This window comes from Gouania willdenowi, chromosome 9 (genome assembly GCF_900634775.1).
Source record: "Gouania willdenowi chromosome 9, fGouWil2.1, whole genome shotgun sequence".
In the NCBI taxonomy this organism is placed as follows: domain Eukaryota; kingdom Metazoa; phylum Chordata; class Actinopteri; order Blenniiformes; family Gobiesocidae; genus Gouania; species Gouania willdenowi.
The window spans coordinates 33,485,800-33,508,351 of record NC_041052.1 but is presented as its reverse complement, the minus strand read 5'-3'; the positions used below and the strand labels follow the sequence as shown (position 1 = coordinate 33,508,351).

The window sequence follows — 22,552 nt, the reverse complement described above, 5'->3', positions numbered from 1 at the left end:
TAAATCTGAAGTTGTCAAATCCACTACTTTTTTATTTGACTGTTGCGCTACTGACTCCAGGTGGTTATATAAGGATTAGGACATTTAACATTTTTCCTACTAATCTTAAAAACATTTAACATTTGTACAATAGAACAATTTTCTAATATTTTACAGAAATCCACTTTGCATTTTTTTTTAAAAGCAACTCATAACATTATAACAAGCAAAATTGTCAAGTGCAGCAGTAACTCTACTACATCTATCACCTGTGTTTTTCTTTGTGAGCTTAAAGCCTGGCAAATAAGTCAGATTTTTATGGAGCTTATTGGTAATAGTGGTCCAGTAAGAACAGGCCTGAGGGCTCCTCTTGTGGTCCATGCGGGCTACCTGGTGCCCGCGGACACCGTGTTGGTGACCACTGTGTTAGATAGATAGATAGATAGACAGACAGAGGTGTAAAGAGTACTGATGTATCCTACTCAAGTAGAAGTATTGTTATTTGGTTGCAATTTTACTCAAGTACAAGTAAAAGTAAGTCATACATAAAATACTCAAGTACAAGTAAAAATTAGTTCAATTAAATAGTACTTAAAGTAAAAGTTACTAGTTACTTTCACCCCCCATGTTCCCTTGCATACAGTAAACATAATTTTTATTGTTCTAGATTTTTTTTAAAGCATTCCAAATTGACAGTAGGAGAAAATGTTCTAAGTCATTGTTAATACTGGCAAAGTGTCCAGGATGTACCATTTTTGTGCTCCTGGCAGCACGAGCCTTCCACCACACTCATCTGATAAGAAGATGCATGGGATGGAGGCCATAGTTAAAAGTTTAGCTGTTGAATTGGTTTTGCTTGTTTGACCCAGTAAATGAAAGATACAATCACTGCAAAATGGACTTTGGCTTTAAAAAAAATAAAAAAATAAACATAAAATAAAAATCAGTGTGATATCTAACATTTGCGAACAAATAACCTGCCTTCCTTTTATTCTGTAATGTTATACTTTACATAAAATATCAATGATTATCTTATTACAACTTCCTGGCAACACAATCATCTTAAGCCGGGGAAGTTTCGGGCACTCATTACCTTTGCCATTAGCTTTCCTCTATATTTGGTGCTCGAAGGAACTACATATTGTAGTTACGGGTAATGAACCCTATTAAAGCACAATTAAATAATATTTTCGTCCTAGGCCAGTTGAAATTAAGACTATGTCTAATTGTGGAGGCTACTGTATGAGCTGATCCAGAGAAAGTGGTTGAATAGTCTCTTGTCAGTGGGCTAATCGATGCATCAAATATGTCTTAATAGTTTACAATATCAACTAATAATTCCTGAAATTTGCTACATAAAGCCCAAGGACTCAACAGCATTATTATTCATACATATATGACCCCTGGTGTTGAAACTGTGACATGACACCAGATCAAAGTCAAAGTCAAAGTCAGCTTTATTGTCAATTCCTTTGCATGCACAAATATACAAGGGAATCGAGAAGACGTTTCTCACCTCCCACGGTGAACAGATAAAGTGCTCAGGCACAACAGAAAAGACATTCCTATACTAAAGGTAGACATACAATTTTTACAACAGATAAAACATTTACTAATACCAAATACTAAAACTAATACTAATATATAAATACAGTGTGTAGGTGGGAGTAGCAGCATGAGTTCCTATATAGTTTGTTATGATAGTGCAAAGGCAAAACGGTCTTGGCAGCATAAAAAAATTCTGCATATACAGTAGTAGTGCAAGAGTGATAGTACAAAGAGCAGTCAGTAAAACAGTAATAAATAACAGCATTTTCAGTCTTGTTGCTATTTTGGTGGGGGGGGGAGGGAGAGGGGGGGGGATTCAGCTGGTGGATATGACTGAGGTGACAGAGGGGAGAGAGTTCAGCTTCCTGACAGCTTGGTGGATGAAGCTGTTGGTGAGTCTGGTGGAGCGGGCACGGAGGCTCCTATACCTTCTCCCAGAAGGCAGGACGCTGAACAGGCTATGTGAGGGATGGCTAGCGTCTTTCACAATCCAGGTAGCTTTTCTGGTGAGGCGGGTGATGTATGTGTCTTGAAGATGACAGCTTCCTGACAAGAATAAAAAAATTAATATTTCATTGTGAAATTTCAAAGCAATAAATAGATAAATAAATAAATTTAACTTCATTCAGTTAATTAAAATCCCAATACATACAAAATGTGACATGGTCTGAAAGTGATAAGCGTTTACGGTTAAAAAAAAAGAAGAAAAAAAAAGAAATGTGAAGTTGAATTTAAAATTGTTATTTGTGATGTCTTTATGACAATATTGGAATTGTTAATGCTAACTTGCCATAATTCAGGGCAACAACAGTTGCCCCTGTTGATGTTGACGTTGTCCTTCTTGTTGCTGCTGATGCTGTAGTTGCTGCTGATGTCGCTGTTGACGTTGCCCTTGTTGTTCTGGCTGCTGATGTGGTTGCTGTCCTTGATGCTAGTAAAATATAGAGAACAAGTGGTGAGTTTTCTGATTCAGCAACAAAAGCAAAGTCTGCAGCAACATCAACAGCGGCAACAGCATCAGCAGCAACAACTACAAGGGCAATGTCAGCAGCAACATCAAAAGTGATAGCAGCAGCAACGACAAGGACAACGTCAGCAGCAACAACAACAACAGTTGCCGCTGTTGATGTTGCCATGACGATGCCCTTGTTGTTGCTGCTGCCTCTGTTGCTGTTGCTGCTGACATTGCCCTTCTTGTTGCTGCTGATACTGTTGTTGACATTGATCTTGTTGTTGCAGCTGATGCTGTAGTTGCTGCTGAATTTGCTGTTGACACTGCCCTTTTTGTTGTTGTCGCCGTTGTTGCTGCTGACGTTGCCCTTGTTGTTGTTGTTGTTGCTGCTGATGTCGTTGTTGTCCTTGGTGCTAGGAAAAAAAATAGAGAACAGCTGATGAGTCTTCTGATTCTACTGCAGGCTTGTTTCTAGGTGAGTCTCTATGATAGAATCCAACATGAACTAAAGTCATTCCCATTGTTAAAGGTCATCTTAGATGCTGATATGTGCATTTCAAACAATTTATGGAGAGCACAGACACAAAATGAAGTTATACTGATGCAAACCTCAACACTCTTAGACTCGGACATTAAACACATCTGAGATTAAACTTGTTCTCCGAGAGTGTGTCTGTGTCTGCACATCACATTAAGGTACACCTCATTTTTGTTTTAGAGCATTGATTGATTATCATTAGTATTGATTAAGGTATCGACAATATCCAAGCCATAAGTGAGGGATATTATTCCCGGCAGGTTATTCTCTTATATTGTGACAAAACTTTAATTTAATTCAGGGAACCCTTGTGAAATAATTTAATGAAAATTGCACAGTTTGAGAAAAACTGTGAGTTCTCAATATGCAATTAAAGATGACTTCCGTCATGTGATCTAAGCATGAAAAGACTAGAGTTTCTTTGAAATATTTGGAGAAGATGAGAAATCAATTTCTTTTGTTCCAAGGGGATGAATTGGATGCTCTAAAGTTTAGTTTGACACGTGTTTTAGACTAAGACACATCTGAGATTAAACCTGTGTTCAGAGTGTGTCTGTGTCTGCACATCAGTTTAGATACACATTATTCTTGTTTTATAAGATTAAGATTAAATTTAAAGATTAAAGATTAAATTTAAAGATTAAAGCTTAAGATTAAAGATTAAATCGGGGCTTTCGCCTTTAATTGGTCATGTAATGTTGTTACATACATGGAATTTGTCCTCTGCATTTAACCCATCCCTGAGGAGCAGTGGTAACTGGTGACTTGATTTCACATTTGTGGAAAAACTATTTTGAAATAAAATCAACATAAAATGAAGTGATGTTTTGAGTAATGATACTAACCGTTAGTATGTTAGTAATGTTTGTTGTAGTAATGTCCCATCAGTAGGAGGGTGGAGGCAGACGTGGAGCTTTGGTTCTTGATTTCTTACTCTTTGTCCCCTAAAAACAGACACGTGACAATTCTAGTCAGCTGATAAAACACTTCCACAGTCATGATGTCATCATCTCTAAGGTTGATGGGTAAACATTTCTGCGCAGTAGACTTACGTAATTCACTTTGTTGCTCCAGCCTGGGTTATTGAGAACGTGTATATGAGCTTCCACTTGGGCTTCAGCTTGGAAGATCTGCCTTTTGTCTTCTGCCAAAGACTTCCACTGTGGATGAACAATAACAAAGTGTCACACACACACACACACACACACACACCAAAGACAAAAATGTGAAGATCACAGATCATTCATCGAGGAACAAACAAACTTACGCGTTCAGAAAGAACTCGATTGACTGCGGCACTGTTCTTAATGCCGAGCTCTTCCTGGACTGTCTTCCTCTCGCTTTTTAAGAACAGCATAAATGCGTTGGGAGGTTTCTTTACATACGTCCCCTTATCCTTCTCGTGTTTTCTTTTCCTGAAGGAACAAAATGCAAACAGTGAGCAGGGCAGGGAAACAGTAGCTGAGAGTAGTAGAGAGAGAGAGCAGGGAGACACTCTGATCTAGAGTTACTCAGGAAAAAAGACAATTAAAACAACTCAAGGACACTTACTTTGGTACTGGGACGGGTTCCAGGGCCTCTGGTGGCATGATAGCCAATAACTCATCCAACTCATCTCTACAAAGATAAAAACATAAACAGGCGGGATGAGAAATCATGTCACAAACATGTGGACCAACGTCTGTGATGGATCAGGTGTGTTTGTTTGCTTTGCTTACCGTTCTTCAAAAGAAGGAAAACACTCAGGTGGGAAGAATGGACTGCTGTAAAACTGGAGACACAAAAACATGAATATTAGACACCAGTTGCATTTTTCAATTACAATTACATCCTCAATAATAAATGTTCAAGTACAGCTATATTATGATTACGATGACCTGCATTTTTCCAATTACAATTCAAATTAGAAATATAATTTTCCCTCTGAAAGTCAATTACAATTACGTTGTCAATTTCTCATAAACCTCATAAAACGTGACCTTCCTCTTATGTTAGCTTTCTGTTAGTACCATAATAACGGGTCAGTTGTCTCCCACATCTTAAATCAGCTATAAAATACACTAAAAATTATTATCTATCATCCAATTTGTTCTTCATCTCTTGGTTACTTTGTTAGAATTCCTAATTAATGAAAAAAAATGATATTCATGTTCTTGGCGTGGGCGTCTGAGCCTCTTTTCTGTCAGTATACCCCTTAATTATTATTTTTTCCTTCAAATATTAAAATTGTCTGAACAGTAAAAAAAAAAAAAAGGCCATATTTTTCCATTTTTATGCTTTACTCTATACAGCCATATCTCTGAAAGTGGGCGTTCTTCCGCATTTTATTTATTTATTTATTTTATTTTTTACACCTTACTGGATTCTAACTCCAGTTTAAGTGAGTTCATCAAACTTGAACTAGGTGTTAGGTTCTTATGATAGCCTTAAATCAGGAAAAAATTCCCAGATTTTTACATTTTTGTGGCTTGCTACTGACCGTTTTTTGAGAATTTCCATTCCAATTACTATTACAAAGTCAATTATCTGAACTCAGTTACAACTTTATTATGATTACAACAACAGTTTTTTTCCCCCCAAATACAAATACAATTACAATTTTAATTATTTCATAATTGTAAATAATTATCAATTATGTGATTACAATTATATTTTACCCCAGCCATGGTATCAACCATACACCAAAAAACTACTGCTAGGGTCTGTCAAAGAAAACAAACTGAGTGATATTCCAATGCCACATAAGAACTGGATAAAAAGACCTAAATAAATCTATTAAAACTGTGCTTCTAACAACAACAGAGTCATATAGAAGCAGGAGGAAGGGCCTGTCTGTTCTTAATGGATGAACAAATGTATGCTGTGATGTTGCCCACATTGGCACCATGTGTTTCAGTGATTCTTACTTTGAGGTCTGTTAATGGTGGAGGAGGACATCTACAAACATGAGTAGATGATGGCACAGGGTAAGTCGCCCAGTGCACCAGTCCTGCAACCTCTGGATAGACCTGCACAATATCGGTAATCTCAGGTAGGAGATGCTGCAACTCCTCCTCCTCCTCCTCCTCCTCCTCCTCCTCCTCCTCCTCCTCCTCCTCCTTCACCAAAGGTTCCATCACCATGGATAATGGTGTCCTGTGATACAAAGAAATAAACAATAATAAATAAGATACACACACACACACACACACACACACACAAAATAACTCCCAAAGCACAAATCAACAATAAAATGCTGGGGAAAAAAAATCAAAAATGACTTAACAAAGACACAACAACTACTTAAACAAACAAAATGACTCTGGAAACAACAAAAACATTATAGAATAGCTACAAAGACACACAAACTGTCAACAAAGTTACACAAAATGACAGGAAAATACAAAAAACAACAATAAAGATACAGAAAGTGACCCCAAAAACGCACAAATCAACAACAATACATACAATACATGACAACAATGCAGAAAAAGACAGAACATTACACAATATTACAATAAGAACCCCCCAAAAAATAACAAAAACACACATGACTCCAAAACCACACAAAATTACCCATATCTTGCGAAACTATTTGAATTCCAATTTTATGCAAATGAAATAATAGTTAGAGGTCGCACAAAACACTTGAAAATTGCTCTTCTATAACACACTTAGCCAAAAAATTTAAATAAAAATACAACGGTTACAAAAAAGTGTTAGAACATCATTAAAAATAAGTCAGTTTTGTGTAAATAGTGGTGTCCCACACTGCTATCAGCTGTATATCATGTGAATTGGTAGTTATATCTGTAATTATGTTGCTATTATTATCATACGTTGTGATAAATGACCTCCACATGTACTATGCTGCCGCCTGGCGGAATATAGTAGGAACTACTTTCCGGTCAAATAAAGCCTAATAAAACTTCTACTTACCTCATTTTGAGAGCAGGGGTTGTTAATGTGTGAATTCCTTGTTGATAATGTCGAGAAAGGGTCGCTGACGATTCCTGACAGAGTTTTCCTTGCAGACTGCACAGCGCACTGCAGATACAACTGTTGGAAAACAGTTTGTTTTCTTTCTAACCGCTTATATAGGGTGAGAGATGGAATTTAAATAATGCTCTTTTTTTTTTTTTAAGTAACGTATTTGTTTTTGTCGAGTGTGGATGACGTAATGGTTCCCAACCTTTATTGGGTTGTATTTTTTTTCTTTCTTAAGTCAATACACAGTGTGTACACGTTATTATTTATTTTAAATATCAAGACAAAACAATGCAATTATGCAAAACAACACATCATCGGGGAAATATATATATATATATATATAACCTATTTTGAAATGTAGAATAATGCACTATAATACAATATAATACTTACAGATATAGTGCAAATGTCTCGAGGGAACAAAAAAAAAAAAAAAATGGTGCAAAATCCATAATCTGCAAAACACTGCAATCAAAAGTTAAAATCTAAAAGTTTCAGTAGAAGGAACTTTCTACGTTCCTGTTTGGTTTTACTATTCAGCAACACATATCTTAAAATAAAAAAAACACAATGTGCAAACGACATGATAGAATGATATAGAATAGAACAAGAATAAAAGTAAAATAAAAAATAACAATTTGCAGAAGATTAGCAGGTACAGTTATAGATTTTTAATATTAATATTCAATTAAGAGAAAACATGTTCAGTTATTATTGTAAAGGGTGTGTTTCACCGTTTAAAATTATATTAAAAATATATATAAATTTGGAGGGGTGCGCCTCTCCAGCAGATAGCGCCATAGGGGGCCACCTGTGTTGCCTGTCGGGAAGGCCGGCCCTGCCCCAGAGACATTTTCCCCCAAGAATTAATTTTTGATAATGGTTGTTACACTGCGTTACAAATACAGAGTGGGCCAGAATTAGTGCCTTAAAGTGACATTACTGCATTTTATTTAAACTAGATTTATATGTTTTTAATCTTTTTTTATTTTATTTTATCAGTCTCTAGACATTTCAGGCGACCCCATTTGATTTCTAGCTACCCCATGGTTGAAAAACTCTAGAATAAGGCAATCAGTGTTTGAAACTGTATTTATGAATGTGTGTAACACATAAAAACTCATTTTCTTTGTTCACATGTATTGAGCTTGATGTTCAGACTAAACATTAAGGTCCTAGCAGCAGCTTTGAGATTCTTATCTCCTTGGACTGAAGCTTCTCTTTACACAATCTGGTTGGATTATGTCAAAAAAAATATCCCACTGCAAAATTTGTTCTATTTATTCATAACATCAGCATTAAAACTACCTACAAAAAAGTTTACAAGTAGAGGCTTTGATTTGGCTCGATATTACGTGGATTATGTCTGCAAAAAGTGCCCACATGTACACAAAATCATAACCAAACACTCGCCTATGGAGCATTTGTGGGAAAAAGTGAATTTCAGGTTTTGTACAGTCACCATGCACTAACCATACACAGAATACAGCACGTCCTACAATATACACAATGATTAAATTGGGCCAAAAACACGGAAAGAACCATTTACACCGTTTGCACATCCACAAGCATGATCCTGTAAAAAAATGAAATAAAACATCTTCTAATTTGCCTTCATGTTTTTTTTTTTTTTGATAATAATTTAAAAAAACATTCATTTTGATCTTGGTATGATTATTTCTTGAGAAATTATTTTTTCTATAATTAATTTCACATTACCATGATTTTTAAAATGTACTCCTGAATCTGAAATAAAAGATGATGATGATGATGATGAAAAACTAAAATCACATTAATAATCTAATTTTCAATCAAACATAAATCACACCTGCTGTCTAAAAGATAAATACATACTACATATTATGCACTTCTCTCAGAGAAAACCTGCATAAAGGATAAAGGAAGTAAATAAATATAAATATTATGGATGCACCGAAATGTAAATTATTAGATCCTTTAAAGAAGTTTACACTGTAATGACAATTTTTGGCTACTTTCTTTTGGAGGTCAGATGATGAACAATTAAGCCTAGAATGTAAAACATGTATAAAACATCCCTTTAATTCACCCCAAAGAAGATTTATTTGGGTTGAGGTCAAGATTCTATAAAGAGGAAAGAGCCGACTCCAAACACAAAGTTGGGGATGTAAAATTGTCCAAATTGTTTAACGCTCAAGCGTAAAAGAACTCAGCGGCAGAGCAAAACAAAAAAGCTGTTATATGTGTAAGTGGTCTGTATGCCTACGTAATAGAATTTGTGTTTCCTACCATGGAAGTGTTTGGAACACCTGCAGATTAATGCATGCATTCAATCGATTAATCTGAGTGAATCAATACTTTAGGTCTTTTTCAACTTTATTCAATCACAATTCATGATGAAAGTGAGACTCAAATAAAAACACTTTTTACAATATAAATGATTACAAAGGTTGCGCATGCTGACGTCACTTGTGTAGAAGCTAAATGCTTGTATGACTTAATGAAATGACTGAATATTTACTTCAGTTTTAGGCCTGTACATTATTATTTATTGTATACATGAATGTGTCAAATTACATGGAAAACCAAATATGAATGACTAAATGAATAAACGTGATAAAATAAAAAAGTTAAAATTTTAATACAAATAAACAAATATAAGTGGGAAAAATACAAATGTTAATGTGCCAATCCACTCCATCAGCAATCAAACAGACCTTTCTGGACAGTGCGGACTTCATCCACATGCTCTTCAAATTCCATACCCACCTGACGGACAACACTGCTGTTGTTCTGGCCCATCTCAGCAGCCAGGAAAGGGCATTTGGAAGCAAGTGCCTGCCCTGATGGTGGCATTGGATGACCAGAAGGCAGCTTAGAGATTGCCTCCTCCATAGGTGCTACAGGTGTGCAAAGTAAAATGTTATGATGAGAACTTAAGAGATATTTTTTTCTGCCCATGACATAGAACAAAATGCTATTTCTTCACACTCACCTTTATTGACAGACGCATTCTCTGGAACCTTGTAAGAAGAGGAGGAGCAGAGGGCCCGTGCCATCGTAGGGGCCATGGGTTTTGCAGCCAGTTCCATCATGATTGGGCATCGCTGGGCATACCCGACCAGAACTTTTCTGGACTGCTGGAAGAAGGTGCACGAGCCAAATATGGACAGCGATGCATAATCACATCCATCATTTACAAGTTGATTGTCCAGATACCTGCCTCGAAGAAAACAAAAACAGAGATGAGACATGTCACCAAACTGTGTCATGTGAACAGGTCTGATAAACCCAAAAATGTATTGCTAGAAATTACTTAATAATTTAATTACTTAGTAATTTGATATATAAAGACTAAAATAACTATCATTTATGATTTTAACCTGAAATTTGTGATTAAAAAAATAGCAATCAGAGTAAAAAAAGTGAGAAAGTCACCAGGCTGCAAAATAGGGTTTGCAAATGTACAAGCATGTAAATGCTGAGTCAACATCAGGACAAAGTTTGAATTTGAAATGTCAAATGTAAACATTTAAACAAATGTAAATGAGTTAAAGGTGCATTTATACTTTTTGTTTTTTTTTACTTTACGCACACACATTAGATACTCTGATTTTCTATTTTATGATGAGTGCCATGGGAGGACATTGCATTTGGCGTTGTAAAAATAAAATAAAATTGAACCGGATAAAATAAAAGGAAAATTAGTGTTTCCGCACAGTGGATGGAAACCATAGCACTTGAATAAAAACCCTGTACACACTCAGGAAGAAATACAAACACAACCTGGACTCAAACTCACAACCTTCTCACTGTGAGGCAGCAATACATCACATTAGTCAATCTCAGAAATCCCATTTATGACACAAATCTAGTAATGACCATGTAATAAGGATTAGTCATTTTTATTTCATAACATTAGTGTTTACTCTGACTTCATGTCAGTGGCTCTGATACTTTGTCGTCAGGGCCGCGTCCCACACTTTGGGAACCTCTGCCGGTCAAGTTCAAAAGTCTACAGGTACAAAACAAAACAATAAAATACTAAATCTATTTTACCGTGATGTTATAAACCTCTATTTAATTTTTTTAGTGTAAAAGCAGACCCAAATCCAGTGTTATAGAAACAATAATCTGCTTTAGTGGGTTTAATAACAGCGCTGTTACGGTTTAGCATTACAGCTTTAAACAACACACGGGTTTTTACCATCACTGTTAAGAGTCGTATGCCCATTTTGTTATTGTAACATTAGATTGTACTTTGTTTTCACATGACAATGATCGTTTTAAGTTTTTAACTTATGTCAATAAGTTCAAAGGTGAATAACTCTTTGAGGTGTGTTGAGGTAACATTTAAATACATGAACTTGACTTTGTTTGGTAAGTTTTAGAAAGAGACCGGATCTTGTAACCCCACAACCATATTATTGCGCAGCACATATAGTCCTGGAAATGCAGACTAAATATTATACAGACTTTTGAAGGGTGAAAGCGTACTTTTATTAATAAATATAACGTAACATCTTCAAAAATGGCTGTTAACATGAATAAATCTCGATAAAGCTGAGGTAGGCCTATTAGCGGAAGGACACTATTCACATCACTCCGCCCTTCGCTTTGACTTCGCGGCCAGCCGGCCACAACTCAGCCTTTTCCTGCGGTGGAGTTTTGTCTTCGTGGAGCGTGTTGAAAGTAAGTACATTATATTTTACTTGGGTTTTAGACAGATGAAAGAGGCACAATACTACCTAAAGCTGTACGCACATATAAATATTGTTATACTTTGGTCATTTTGAGCAAGCCATTTGGTGCTCTAGCTAGCTTGGGGGTCGGCGAGCGGTTTTTGTATTTTTTTTTTTTTTTTTTTTTTTTTAATCTACATATAGGGACGGCATTTGTCATATAAATGGGTATACTTGTTCATTTGCCCACATGCTTCGTGTTCCACAATTTTGGGATAGTTTTCACTGACGGACAAGTTAAAGTTCAGTTTCCGGGTCGGACAGAAACAAGTCGAGGTCGGGAAAAGAGTTAGCAGCTACACCCCTGCCCTTGCAAAGGTAAACTTCTAAGGTTTTTTTTTCCTGTCGAGCATGTATTTTGGTACTTGCACAATTTCCGCGCCGCATTGCTTAAATGCTGTTCCACGCAACTTGTGGTCTCCGCGGTGACTGGGCAGTCGAGCCCCTGCACCAAACGAAGGTAACCATTTTCACCTCATTTCCCACCTGAACTGAGCACATTCTCTCCAATTTGGCATCACGCAAATCTAACAACAAAGCAACATAACAGCGACAAAAAACCCTATGTAGAAGTAACAATTGACGGAACACGTCTATTATTCTAATTGTTGCTTTTCCTGCACGTTTTTTGCTTTTCCGGCACGTTGGTTGCTGCTTTGTTTGGGTTTTCTTTGTCGCTCTTCTGTCACTTTTTTGTTGTGTTTTCATCCTTGTTTTCGTCGCTATTTTGACGGTTTTTTCCAGAAGCTTTTCTTGTTTATTGGTAAAGCCAAATTGAAGAAAGTATGCTCGGTTCAGATGGGGGTTGAGAGGTTGAAGTCTATTTTGTCTGCGTTTTGGCCAAGTTTCACGTTCAATGTATGCCAATCGTTTGTGCTTGTAACAAATTTAGATCTTTTTCTATGTGTTTATGATGCACTTCAACACGCATTTGTCTTGAAGGACATTGCGCGTGCATGCCTCATTTTACAAACGCGCATTCACGGAGGTCTGGAAATGTATGGAAATCCACCAGCATCGTTCCATCTTGAAACTGCCTCTCATACTAAAATTATGTCAATTGTGTGCGGTAAACTATTTGGTTTGTGCTATTCTAGCATTTTAGATATTAATGATTCTTTTATCTGATCGGAGGTCACCCTGTCCATTATAAGGCTGCAAAACATCTGATGTTTTGTGCTGTTCAGTTTTTTTTAAATCACAAGGTTAAAAGTCTTGAGACTTCTCTGCTGCTTGATTGTGTGTGTCTCAGTGCCAACCACTGCATGCAATAAAAATATTAATATATATTAAAAACCATTAGAGAAAAATATAATGAAACGGCACAAATTATTGACACATCTTTTTCTCTTTTTTTTCATCTGAATTTGTGTTTAAAAGGAGGGTTAGCTCTGCAGAAGTAATGAGAGTAGGGAGCTAGGTTTTTATTGCACTAAGAATTTATTAAAAAATTGCATACATAATTACTATTTTATACTGTCTTAATCTCTCAACCCCTGCCTGAACAGAGTACATTTTCATAGATCTAGGTAAAGCCGAACTGGAAAAAATGTGCTTGGTTAAAACAGTACTAAGTAAATTGTTCACCTTAATAAATCCTTTCCATAGTTCCTCTCGGGGTAATACAAGTGTTAATGGGATGATTGGGGGGTCTTTCATCTTGCCCTGGTGTTTCTGGCCAGAAAACCACAATTGCAACTTCGCTGCCTCTGGGTCGGAGTCACCAATACACACTAATGGAATCGCGAAGAAGCTAACGGGCAAAGCTAACTGCGGGCTAGCGCCACTTAAACAGTATTTACAGCCAAGTTTGAGTGAAAAAAAAAAGTTCATTGTGTAATTGGATATACAATATTGCTCTTGCAACATTCTACGACACCTGCAGTGGCGCTTGAAATTTCATTTTGTGTAGCTGAAAGAAACATTTGTTTGACCAGGACCGTCTTCAAATTGGAGTCATTAAGAATGTTTTATTACATTTTAATTAAATTTTTGTGTTTCAGGTGGAAGAACGAGCCTTACCCTTTACCTGAGTACGTGGATGAAGTGGATCTGTAAATTTTGCAGTTTCTCAACTGACATTGAACAAAGAATACTAAATCATTACAAAGGTAAACATGGACATGGAAGAAGAGGTTTGGTCTGCATTTATCCAAACTGCACAACAATTGTAAAATCATATGTGGCTCTAACGGTGCACTTAAAAACGCACAAAGTACCCAGTCCTGTCCAAAAACTACGGTGTGAACTATGTCGTTATTTGGAACCCACCACCATCAAACGCTACTTCATTCATTTAAGTCAACATTTAAAAACTTCAGAAACAGTTGGATGTCCATTTTCAGGCTGTCCTTATAAGTCAAGGCTTTACAGCAGCTTTTCAAGTCACAGAACCCGTTGTCACAAGTTTGCTACCTTGGATGATATCAGACCAGACCTAATTGTTGGTAGTTTGCCACAAGCCTTTATAACTGGGGAACAGGAGGATTTGGATTTGGATTTAATTGATGCTGAACCTGAAAATCAATCTGTTGAAGACCCTACACAACGGCCAATTGCTTCTCTGCTCCTGTGCATGCAAGCTGTCCTTCATGTGTCAACAACGGCCATTCAACATATTGTAGATGAACTGTTTGATATTGGAGATTGTGCTGGTCAAAGAACTGAGTAAGCTGTGCTTGATGTTCTAAAGGCCCATTGTACCTCTGAGGAGTTGATATCATCTGTGACTGAAGTGTTAAAAAGTACAAATTCCTATGCCTGGTTTTCAAGAGCAGGACCACTCGGTACGGTGTATAAAAGACAGTCATTTTATAGACGCCATTTTTCTGTTATTGAGCCTGTTCAATATGATCTGAATTCATTGAAAAAATCTCATAAATTTGTGTATATTCCTATTCTAAAACTACTCACTGAACTTCTTCAAAGAGATGAAATATTGGAGGCATTGAGAAACACAGCTGAGCATTCAGAGCACTATAGTTCATGTCAGGATGGGGATTACTTTAAAAGGAATGTAATTCTCTCTGGTAAACCCAGCATTTCATTGCTTTTATACATTGACGACTTCGAAATTTGCAACCCTTTGGGTACATCCAGAAAAAAACATAAAATTTGTGGTGTTTATTGGTCACTAGCAAATTTACCAAAGCAGCACAGATCATCTTTGGCTTCAATTTACCTTGCGGTATTGTGCAAAACAGAACATGTTAAAGTATATGGCTATGAAAAGGTTTTGGCACCATTGATTTCAGACATTCAGCATTTGGAAACAGTTGGAGTGTACATCCAAAAACTTAATTGTAGTGTGAAAGGGACAGTTTTTTCAGTTGCTGCTGATAACTTGGCTGCACACTCACTCTGTGGATTTCAGGAGTCTTTTAATGTGGACAAGTTTTGTAGGTTTTGTCTTGCATCACGTGAAGAGATGCAAACTTTTGACGTTCAAAGAGGACAATTTGAGTTACGATCATCAGAGTTGTATGACAAAGCTGTGGAAGAACTGAAATAGAGCATTGTGGGAGTCATTGATGGGGTGAAACGAGAATGTCCACTTAATAAATTGGCAGGGTTTCATGCATGCACAGGTTTTCCACCAGACTTCTTACATGATGCCCTTGAAGGAATTGTACCTATTGAGCTCAGTCTGTGTTTGGCAAACCTAATTTCTAAGAGGTATTTTACATTAGATGAACTCAATGAGAGAATACAAAACTTTCCTTTTAAATTTTCGGACAATACAAATAGACCTCAAAACATTCCTTCTACCTTCAAAAAGAAAAGAAGCCTTGGTGGAAATGGACATGAGAATTGGAGTCTTGTGTGCTTCCTACCACTTGTCATTGGTGACAAAATTCCAGAGGATGATGAAACATGGGAGTTGGTCCTTGAACTGAAAGAGTTGGTGGAGTTGCTATCAATTTCCTGTTTCACTCCAGCCAGTTTATGTTACTTGGAATCAAAAATATCTGACCACAGGCAGCAACTACTGTTAGTTTTCCCTGACTATAAACTGCGACCAAAGAATCATTTCATTGAACATTATCCTGATTTGATAAAAAAGTTTGGACCTCCTACTGACACATGGACAATCCGATTTGAAGCAAAACATTCATTTTTCAAGAAAGTTGTGCATGATGTCAACAACTTTAAAAACATTTTACGTACATTGGCCACAAGGCATCAACTTATGTTGGCATACTACTTGGCAATGCCAAGCCTTTTCAGGCCTGAAGTAGAGACTTCTAAGTTGACAACTGTACCACTGAGAATTCTGGACAATGCTGTGCAACAGGTTGTTTTGAGTAGGTTTGGTGATATTGAGGACATTAACCTGACGCCACATGTTTTTTTGAATGGAACAAAATATTGCATTAATATGTTTGTATCTGTTGGCAGCACTAGTGGACTGCCCAATTTTGGGAAAATAATTCAAATATGCATTGTTTCAGCCACACATGCCTGCTTTATAATTGATCCTTTTACAGCTGACTATGTCAAGCATTTGAGGAGCTACCAGCTGAAGAAAAGCCTGTCTCCTTGTCTACTAGTTCAAAAGGAAGAACTCAACGACTACACTCCTCTTGTGGCATACTTTGTTCGAGGCTGCCTTCTGATTACGCCCAGAAGCTTCCTGCTGAAGTAATAGTAAGTAGTTTTTGATGTTTTTTGTCTTTTTTGATTACTTTAAACGTTTTTGGCATGTTTTCATCTTTTTTTGTTGTTGTTTTTTCATCACGATTGTGTCTTTATTTTTAACGCCTTTTGTGACTTTTGTTTTCAGTTTTGTTTCAGTTGCATCTTTGTTGCTTTTCCAGCACTATTGTTGTCGCTCTTTTGTTGCATTTTTGTCATGTTTTGTGTCACTCTTTAGTTGTGCTAATGTATTATTATTATTGTTATTATTATTATTATTATTATTATTATTATTAATGAACAAATCTATGCAAGCAGCACCAGATGTATTTTTATGCTTGTGAACTCACAAATGGTATGAGAATTCAAACCCCCCCTATTGATTTTCATTTTTCGATTTGATTTTTTTCCACAATAAATTAAATACCTGTGGCTGATTAACTTATATAGACATACCTTTTAATTCAAACTTCAAACAAAAATACTTTCATCTGTATCATTTAACAAATATCTCCCATTTTCTCATCCAGACATCAAAACTAAGTTCTGTTTCTGTCAAGGAAATAGTTATAAACCTGAAAATTAGTAAGTCCTATGACAGATATTGACCAAAGTAGATTGTGATTTCAATTAAATTGCATTTAATTTCCCAGCTCTAACAGGGACTGTTTTTTCTTTTTTCTTTTCTCTAGCTGAGGCAATCCACAATGCTCCTACGAGTAATCCTATCTCCAAATGACATAAGGCGCCTCACCATTGAAGAAAGACCACCTACTGTTGAAAAACTTTATGAGATACTCCGAAACAAATTGGGAATAAGAGGTCGCTTTTCTGTACAATTTGAGGACCCTGACTTTGGTAACACGCCCCACAATCTGCAAGATATACAAGAACTTCCCGCACACCGAGCAACATTGAAAGTTCTCCTTACTGCTGATTCGGGAGAAAGCTCTGACTCTACACTGGATACGGGGAGCTTGTCTAGCCGCTCTGTTGGTACCGTGGATTTGGCTGAGTGGCCTGACCCTTACCCAATACCTCAGTTCTCCTATGACACTGAACTCAAGTTGATGAAAGCCAATGCACAATATGCAAAGAATGAATACCTTCTAGAGGTAAACAAAGGAATGAAGTCAGACATTCTAGATTGTCTTGCAGATGGTATGTGTAAAATTACCCCATATCCTGAAAGTCATCATTATGAGATTGTGGCGAGAGCACTTGTGGACAAGCATCCAAGCTTGAGGGATCCTGGGTCTGCAGCAGGATGGTATTCGTGGGTCCATAGCCTTAAATACAAGGTTGGAAACTTCCGTCGTGACTTGGCAGTTGCTGGACTTCCAGAAGTGGTTGTGAATAAGCGAAAAGGAGGAGAGGCAAAAAGAAAAGTCAAAAAGTCAAAAAAAGGTGAAGTTCACTTTTGTCCAGGGCCAGAGGAAGGTGACAGTGAAGAAGTAATGGAGGAGAACCGTATGAAGACGGAGAGGGAAATGCTTAAAACCATCCCCGATTGTGACATGGTGGATGAGTTGATGGAGGTGATGAACCACTACTAAGTGATATTCGCAATCGATGGCCGGCATTGCTTCAAGAAAGACAGGTGATGTAACTGTTGAAATATTCCTGTTTCGTGTGCTTGCCCTGCATAAATAGTTTTGTATTATTCTAGATAAGAGCTGAATTCGAACGAGTTACTGCCCAAGAACTGCTGCCTTCATTTCTCGATGGCCTCGATGCACTTGTACCCCGACTGCTGGAACTCTACAAATCCTCAAGCAAGTCTGGAAGGTGCTGCTCCTTGGGTGACATTCTGACCTCCCTTGAGAAAGATGTAAGTATACTTCTCTAAGTAGAGATGGGTAGTACTATGACAATATTCACATAATTTTATGTTCTATTTCTCATTTGTCACAACTAAAACATGAATCAAACTTTTACACTCAGTTACTCAATACTCAACACTCAAGTAAAATGTTCTCCCAATTACTTTTTTTACTCTTGAGTAATTATTTGGGCCACTAGTTTTTATTTCTACTTGAGTAAAATCATTTTGAGGTAATGTTACTCTTAATTAAATATTTAGGCTGCTCTACCCACCTTTGTTCACATAAATAACAAGAAAGCATGCATGTTTTTAAATGAATAGGCCACCATTTTTACATACTGAAATATGTTCTTACCTTAGCTTAGACAAGTTTATGTGTACCTGTCTGGTCTTCACGCATGCCCTCAGTCACGTAAACACAGAACAGATGGTGTTAGCCTTTCCTCCTCTCCTCTATTGCTCCAAACGAGGTGAAGATGGAAGCGACAAAAGCTCTTCCACGTATTCCCTTTTTAAATGTAGATATGTGAAGTGTTACAAGATCCAAGTATAGTTCCAAAAAATTAAACAATGTGGATTTTCTAAGCGGATAAAAAGGGGAACTATATTGTAAGGCGTAATAATACCAGGAGTACTTCGACATCTGCACAGTATCTTCACTTTACTGTGCGGACGCCAAAGGTACAAAGGTACAGGTACAAATGAAATCGTCGAAGGTAAGAACATATCTCGGTGTCTAAAAACGGTGACCTATTCCTTTAACTAACTAATTACTCAAAATAAAAAGATAAACCTATGAATCCTTTGCAACCCAGAATTATGTTGATTATTGAAATATTGACCAAATAAGTCATCTCAATTCAATTTTGTTGACTTGCATAGCCCTAGTTTGACTTCAGTGTAATTTGTGTTTGATCGGTTTAATGTGTTCTCAAACAAAATGTTGGATTCACCGAGTGCCACTGATTCGCAAAAATGAGTTATTGAATGAAGATGTATTCCTCTCCCTCGCTCCTTACAGGATCTTCTTGAAAAATGTTAGCAATTGAGGTATTTAAACTTTGCACAGTCGCATTAACTTTGGGGTTGATTCCAATTTTTTTATTTTTTATTTTTTTTTTATAAGTTTTTTTTTTTATTGTTGTTTTTATTCATCATAAAATGTTTTGGTGGCATGTCTTTGTAACACAACTATACAATTTTGGTGGTGCAATGGTGAACACTTGTGCCGCACAGCAAGAAGATCCCAGGTTCGATTTCCAGATTTTCTTCGGGTACTCCAGTGTTTAAAACCACTAAAAATATGTACAGTAGGTTCCTCTCTGGGGCCATGATTCCCCAGGAAAAAGGGATTCTTAATCTCTGTGGGAATTTCCTGGTTAAATAAAGAAGACATAAATTAAACAACTTAAGTAAAGTTTGCAATTTTTCACTTTTACAGAATACAAATGAGAGGAAGAGGATTGCTGCTCTGTTGGGACTTCCACTCTACCTCAAAGAAGATTCATCCAATGTTTTCCGGCTGTGTGATGTGAGTACGATAAATTTGATCCAAATGAAGTTACGTCAATAATTACAACTCATTTAGAAACTTGTTTGGAGTATTGTATTGTATTTAAAATAATGTTAAATTTAAAAAACTATATAGAGGTAATTAATTAACAGTATTCATTAAAGAAATGTAATAGATTTTATTCAGTCTTACTGAAATCAAAGTATATTTTTTAAAACGTAACAACATTTAAAGCATGTAATTTTCATTTTTCTTTAGGCCCATGGTGACCATCTGGATGAAGCGTTGAAGGGAATGGAACTTGGACTGCTGATTGGCTACGAAGAGGAGCAGGATGCAGTCCCACATCAGGTCTTTGACGTTGCGGTCGTCGTGGAAGAAAGCATAGTGATTCACCATGAGAAGAGTGTAGCATGTGGTGTGGCAATGCTGATGGGTGTCATCTATGCTGTAAATCTGGAATACCCATCAGCAATGAAGTACACGTTCGAGTTTCTCCAAAAGGTCGTCATGAAAATCAAGCCCGAACAGGCCTCTGCCAGGATACATGGACTCCGCAACAAAATATTGAGGTGCAAGATGTGAATTTCTCTGTTTTTTAAATGCTGTTATTTTTTTCCCCCCCCACTGTTGCTCATTGTTTTGAGCCATTTTGGACACTTCAAATGTTTTTTAGTGGGCCTGTTTATTGGTTCGTCTTTGAAAGTTTGTTGACTAGTTTTAATCCCTGGCATTTGTGGCCTTAGTGGCACTGCAGGGGTGCCTTCAAGCATGTGTACAACACAAGTAGGCCTGGCACAATAAGAAAACTTTTAAGTTTGATATGTTGAGGCTACAAAAAATTGTGATAAACATTATTATTATTGAGAAGCACTTGAAATTAACTTAATAATTGAAGTCCCAGTAATCCGTCGTTATAAAACTATGTATTAACAATAAAATTATAGTATAAAAAATAATTAATGTAATGACAATAAATGTCAAGCCCATAATTGAATAAATCAACATAGTAACTATTGTGACAAGCCTACACAAGTACATAAGATGGAATTACATAAAATGTGTTTGCTGAAATGTTTTAAAATTTGGATAGCTTTGCAAGATGTTGTCATTTGCTGCTACACTTGTTCCATGTTTGACTTTTCTGGAAATAAAAAGCGAAAATAAAACGCTGTGACTATTTGATTGTGAATTGTATTTACAAAACCTATTTTTGCATGTCAACAGAAATCAACAAGTAGACATTCTTTTTACTTAGAAGTGTCTGTACAATTTCTGCCATAAACATTTATGTTCATCTAACATTTGACTGTAAGTGGTGCCAATATTGAAAATGTAGTATTGTGTGTCCAAGTAGCAAATAAATTTGGTTGGTTCAACTGCATTGAGTGAGTTAAATGTCATTCATAACTTGACCTGATATGTTGAAAGACGTCAAAACATTGTTTTCTTTTGACATCAGATCGTAAGTTAAAAATTATTTCAACTAAGGCTTGTGAGTTTAAATAACTCATACAAATTCATTAATATGGAGAAGCAATACAAGTTTACTGTTTGTACAACATAACATGCTAGGTGGTTTAAACTGAAACTGTTTGCGTTGTAACAATTTCTAGCAATGATTTATGATAAGGAAATTTTAATGGGAAAAAAGAATATTATTGGTGTTGGAAGTCTTTGATACTCTGTTTATTGTAGGAAACATGTATGAATATAATAACAGCCACCAAAACTAAAAAAACTAGTGGTGGGACTTGATTTAAAAAAATGTTTAAAAATCTAATTAATCAGAGACTTTGTAATTAATTAATCTTGATTAATCTAAATTAATCGCATAACAATATGACACGAGAAGCAACGTTTTTCCCAACTTAAATGAATTTTGAAATATGACTGAATCAATTAAAACAATAAATGAGCTTAAAAAACAAAATTGTGTTTATTATTTCCATCACTGAGTGCTAAAATGATGTGCAATATGAATAAAGAACATTATGATTCCACTGTTCAAAAAGCACAAACTTAAGTAGCTATATTCATGCTTTTCCAGGTTTTTTGTAAACTTTCTAAAACACATTTGTTTTTGTGTATTAAAATAATAAAAACAGCACTTAGTACATAACATTCCAGAGAAGTGGAAACTAAACATTGCAAAACAGTTGGCATGAAATAAACAGAGCAACTGATTAAGCTGATGAATTTAGTTTGAAATAGTCTTTCTACATAGCAGTTCATAAGTTGGGTCATCTGTTGCACTGCTTCTAGCCCCGCCCACATCCTCTACCACAAAGCTCAGCCACAACTTCTCCTCAGGTTCTCCTGTTTCTTGTGTTGTGGTCTGTGCATCAGTATTTTGGTATACTGGGAACTCGTGAAATGAGAGGTTCTGCGCTGTTTGGAGTGCAAAAAAAAAAACCCCTATACAAAATCAACATTGTAAAACACCATTAAAGAAACATAAACAATTATTTAATATACCCATCCTCTCCCAACAAGATATATCTCATGACACGGCAGCGCATCCATTGTTTGTGTTGGAAACACAGAAACACGGAGAAAATGACAACAACAACAACAACAACAACAACAACACAGAACAGCATCAGTGAGGCGCATCCACAAAGCCAATCTTTCCATTCACTGTGGAAAATACGAAACATTTTCTGACCTTTCCTTAGCTGAAGGTCTGGTAGCTCAGGTGTTGGTCTCCCATCTTTCAAAGCTGTCATTTTTTGTCAAAAGAAAGTTTCTTCATCGTCTCTAGTGCTGTTATCCCGCCCACTTCGCAAGAGAACATAGCAGCAGCCACGCTGTATCAATTCACTAATGTACTCTGAAGGTACGTATAGCATTTAGCATAGCATGGTTATGT

General features: G+C 36.5%; 2 protein-coding genes and 1 long non-coding RNA gene across 6 annotated transcripts; 1 reads left to right on the top strand and 2 right to left on the bottom strand.

The window, feature by feature from the left end:
• Positions 1-1,412: 1,412 nt before the first annotated feature.
• LOC114470105 (myb-like protein A) lies at positions 1,413-3,186 on the bottom strand. The gene is made up of 3 exons (XM_028458117.1): positions 3,182-3,186; positions 2,318-2,892; positions 1,413-2,073 (listed from the first exon to the last, which is right to left on the bottom strand). The coding sequence occupies exons 1-3, from the start codon at positions 3,184-3,186 to the stop codon at positions 1,844-1,846; spliced, it is 810 nt and encodes a 269-aa protein (XP_028313918.1). The 3' UTR covers positions 1,413-1,843.
• Positions 2,652-22,410, bottom strand: LOC114470439 (uncharacterized). 4 transcript variants are annotated; one of them, XM_028458658.1, is made up of 12 exons: positions 22,349-22,410; positions 9,961-10,184; positions 9,735-9,865; positions 6,936-7,055; positions 6,116-6,152; positions 5,924-6,079; positions 4,736-4,788; positions 4,569-4,634; positions 4,285-4,432; positions 4,070-4,177; positions 3,863-3,961; positions 2,652-2,892 (listed from the first exon to the last, which is right to left on the bottom strand). In XM_028458658.1, exons 2-11 carry the CDS (start codon positions 9,976-9,978, stop codon positions 3,902-3,904), a joined length of 897 nt encoding a protein of 298 aa, XP_028314459.1. In that variant the 5' UTR covers positions 9,979-10,184; positions 22,349-22,410; the 3' UTR covers positions 2,652-2,892; positions 3,863-3,901. The 4 variants fall into 4 exon arrangements, with proteins under 4 accessions (XP_028314459.1, XP_028314460.1, XP_028314462.1 ...); XM_028458659.1 differs by having other exon boundaries at positions 5,924-6,070; XM_028458661.1 differs by lacking the exon at positions 6,936-7,055 and having other exon boundaries at positions 2,655-2,892.
• Positions 13,786-17,164, top strand: LOC114470441 (uncharacterized). Its single transcript, XR_003674871.1, has 3 exons — positions 13,786-13,818; positions 16,195-16,354; positions 17,035-17,164. It is a non-coding gene; the product is annotated as an uncharacterized LOC114470441 (long non-coding RNA).
• Positions 22,411-22,552: the final 142 nt, after the last annotated feature.

Bases quoted from the DNA above. Each gene is read 5' to 3' on its own strand.
- LOC114470439 (XM_028458658.1), bottom strand. The intron at 4,789-5,923 runs GTAAGAATCACT...TTGTGTCTCCAG, and splicing joins CACCATTAACAGACCTCAAA to TTTTACAGCAGTCCATTCTT. The intron at 3,962-4,069 runs GTAAGTCTACTG...GTCTGTTTTTAG, and splicing joins GGAGCAACAAAGTGAATTAC to GGGACAAAGAGTAAGAAATC.
- LOC114470105 (XM_028458117.1), bottom strand. The intron at 2,074-2,317 runs GCAAGTTAGCAT...TATTCTTGTCAG, and splicing joins TGTTGTTGCCCTGAATTATG to GAAGCTGTCATCTTCAAGAC.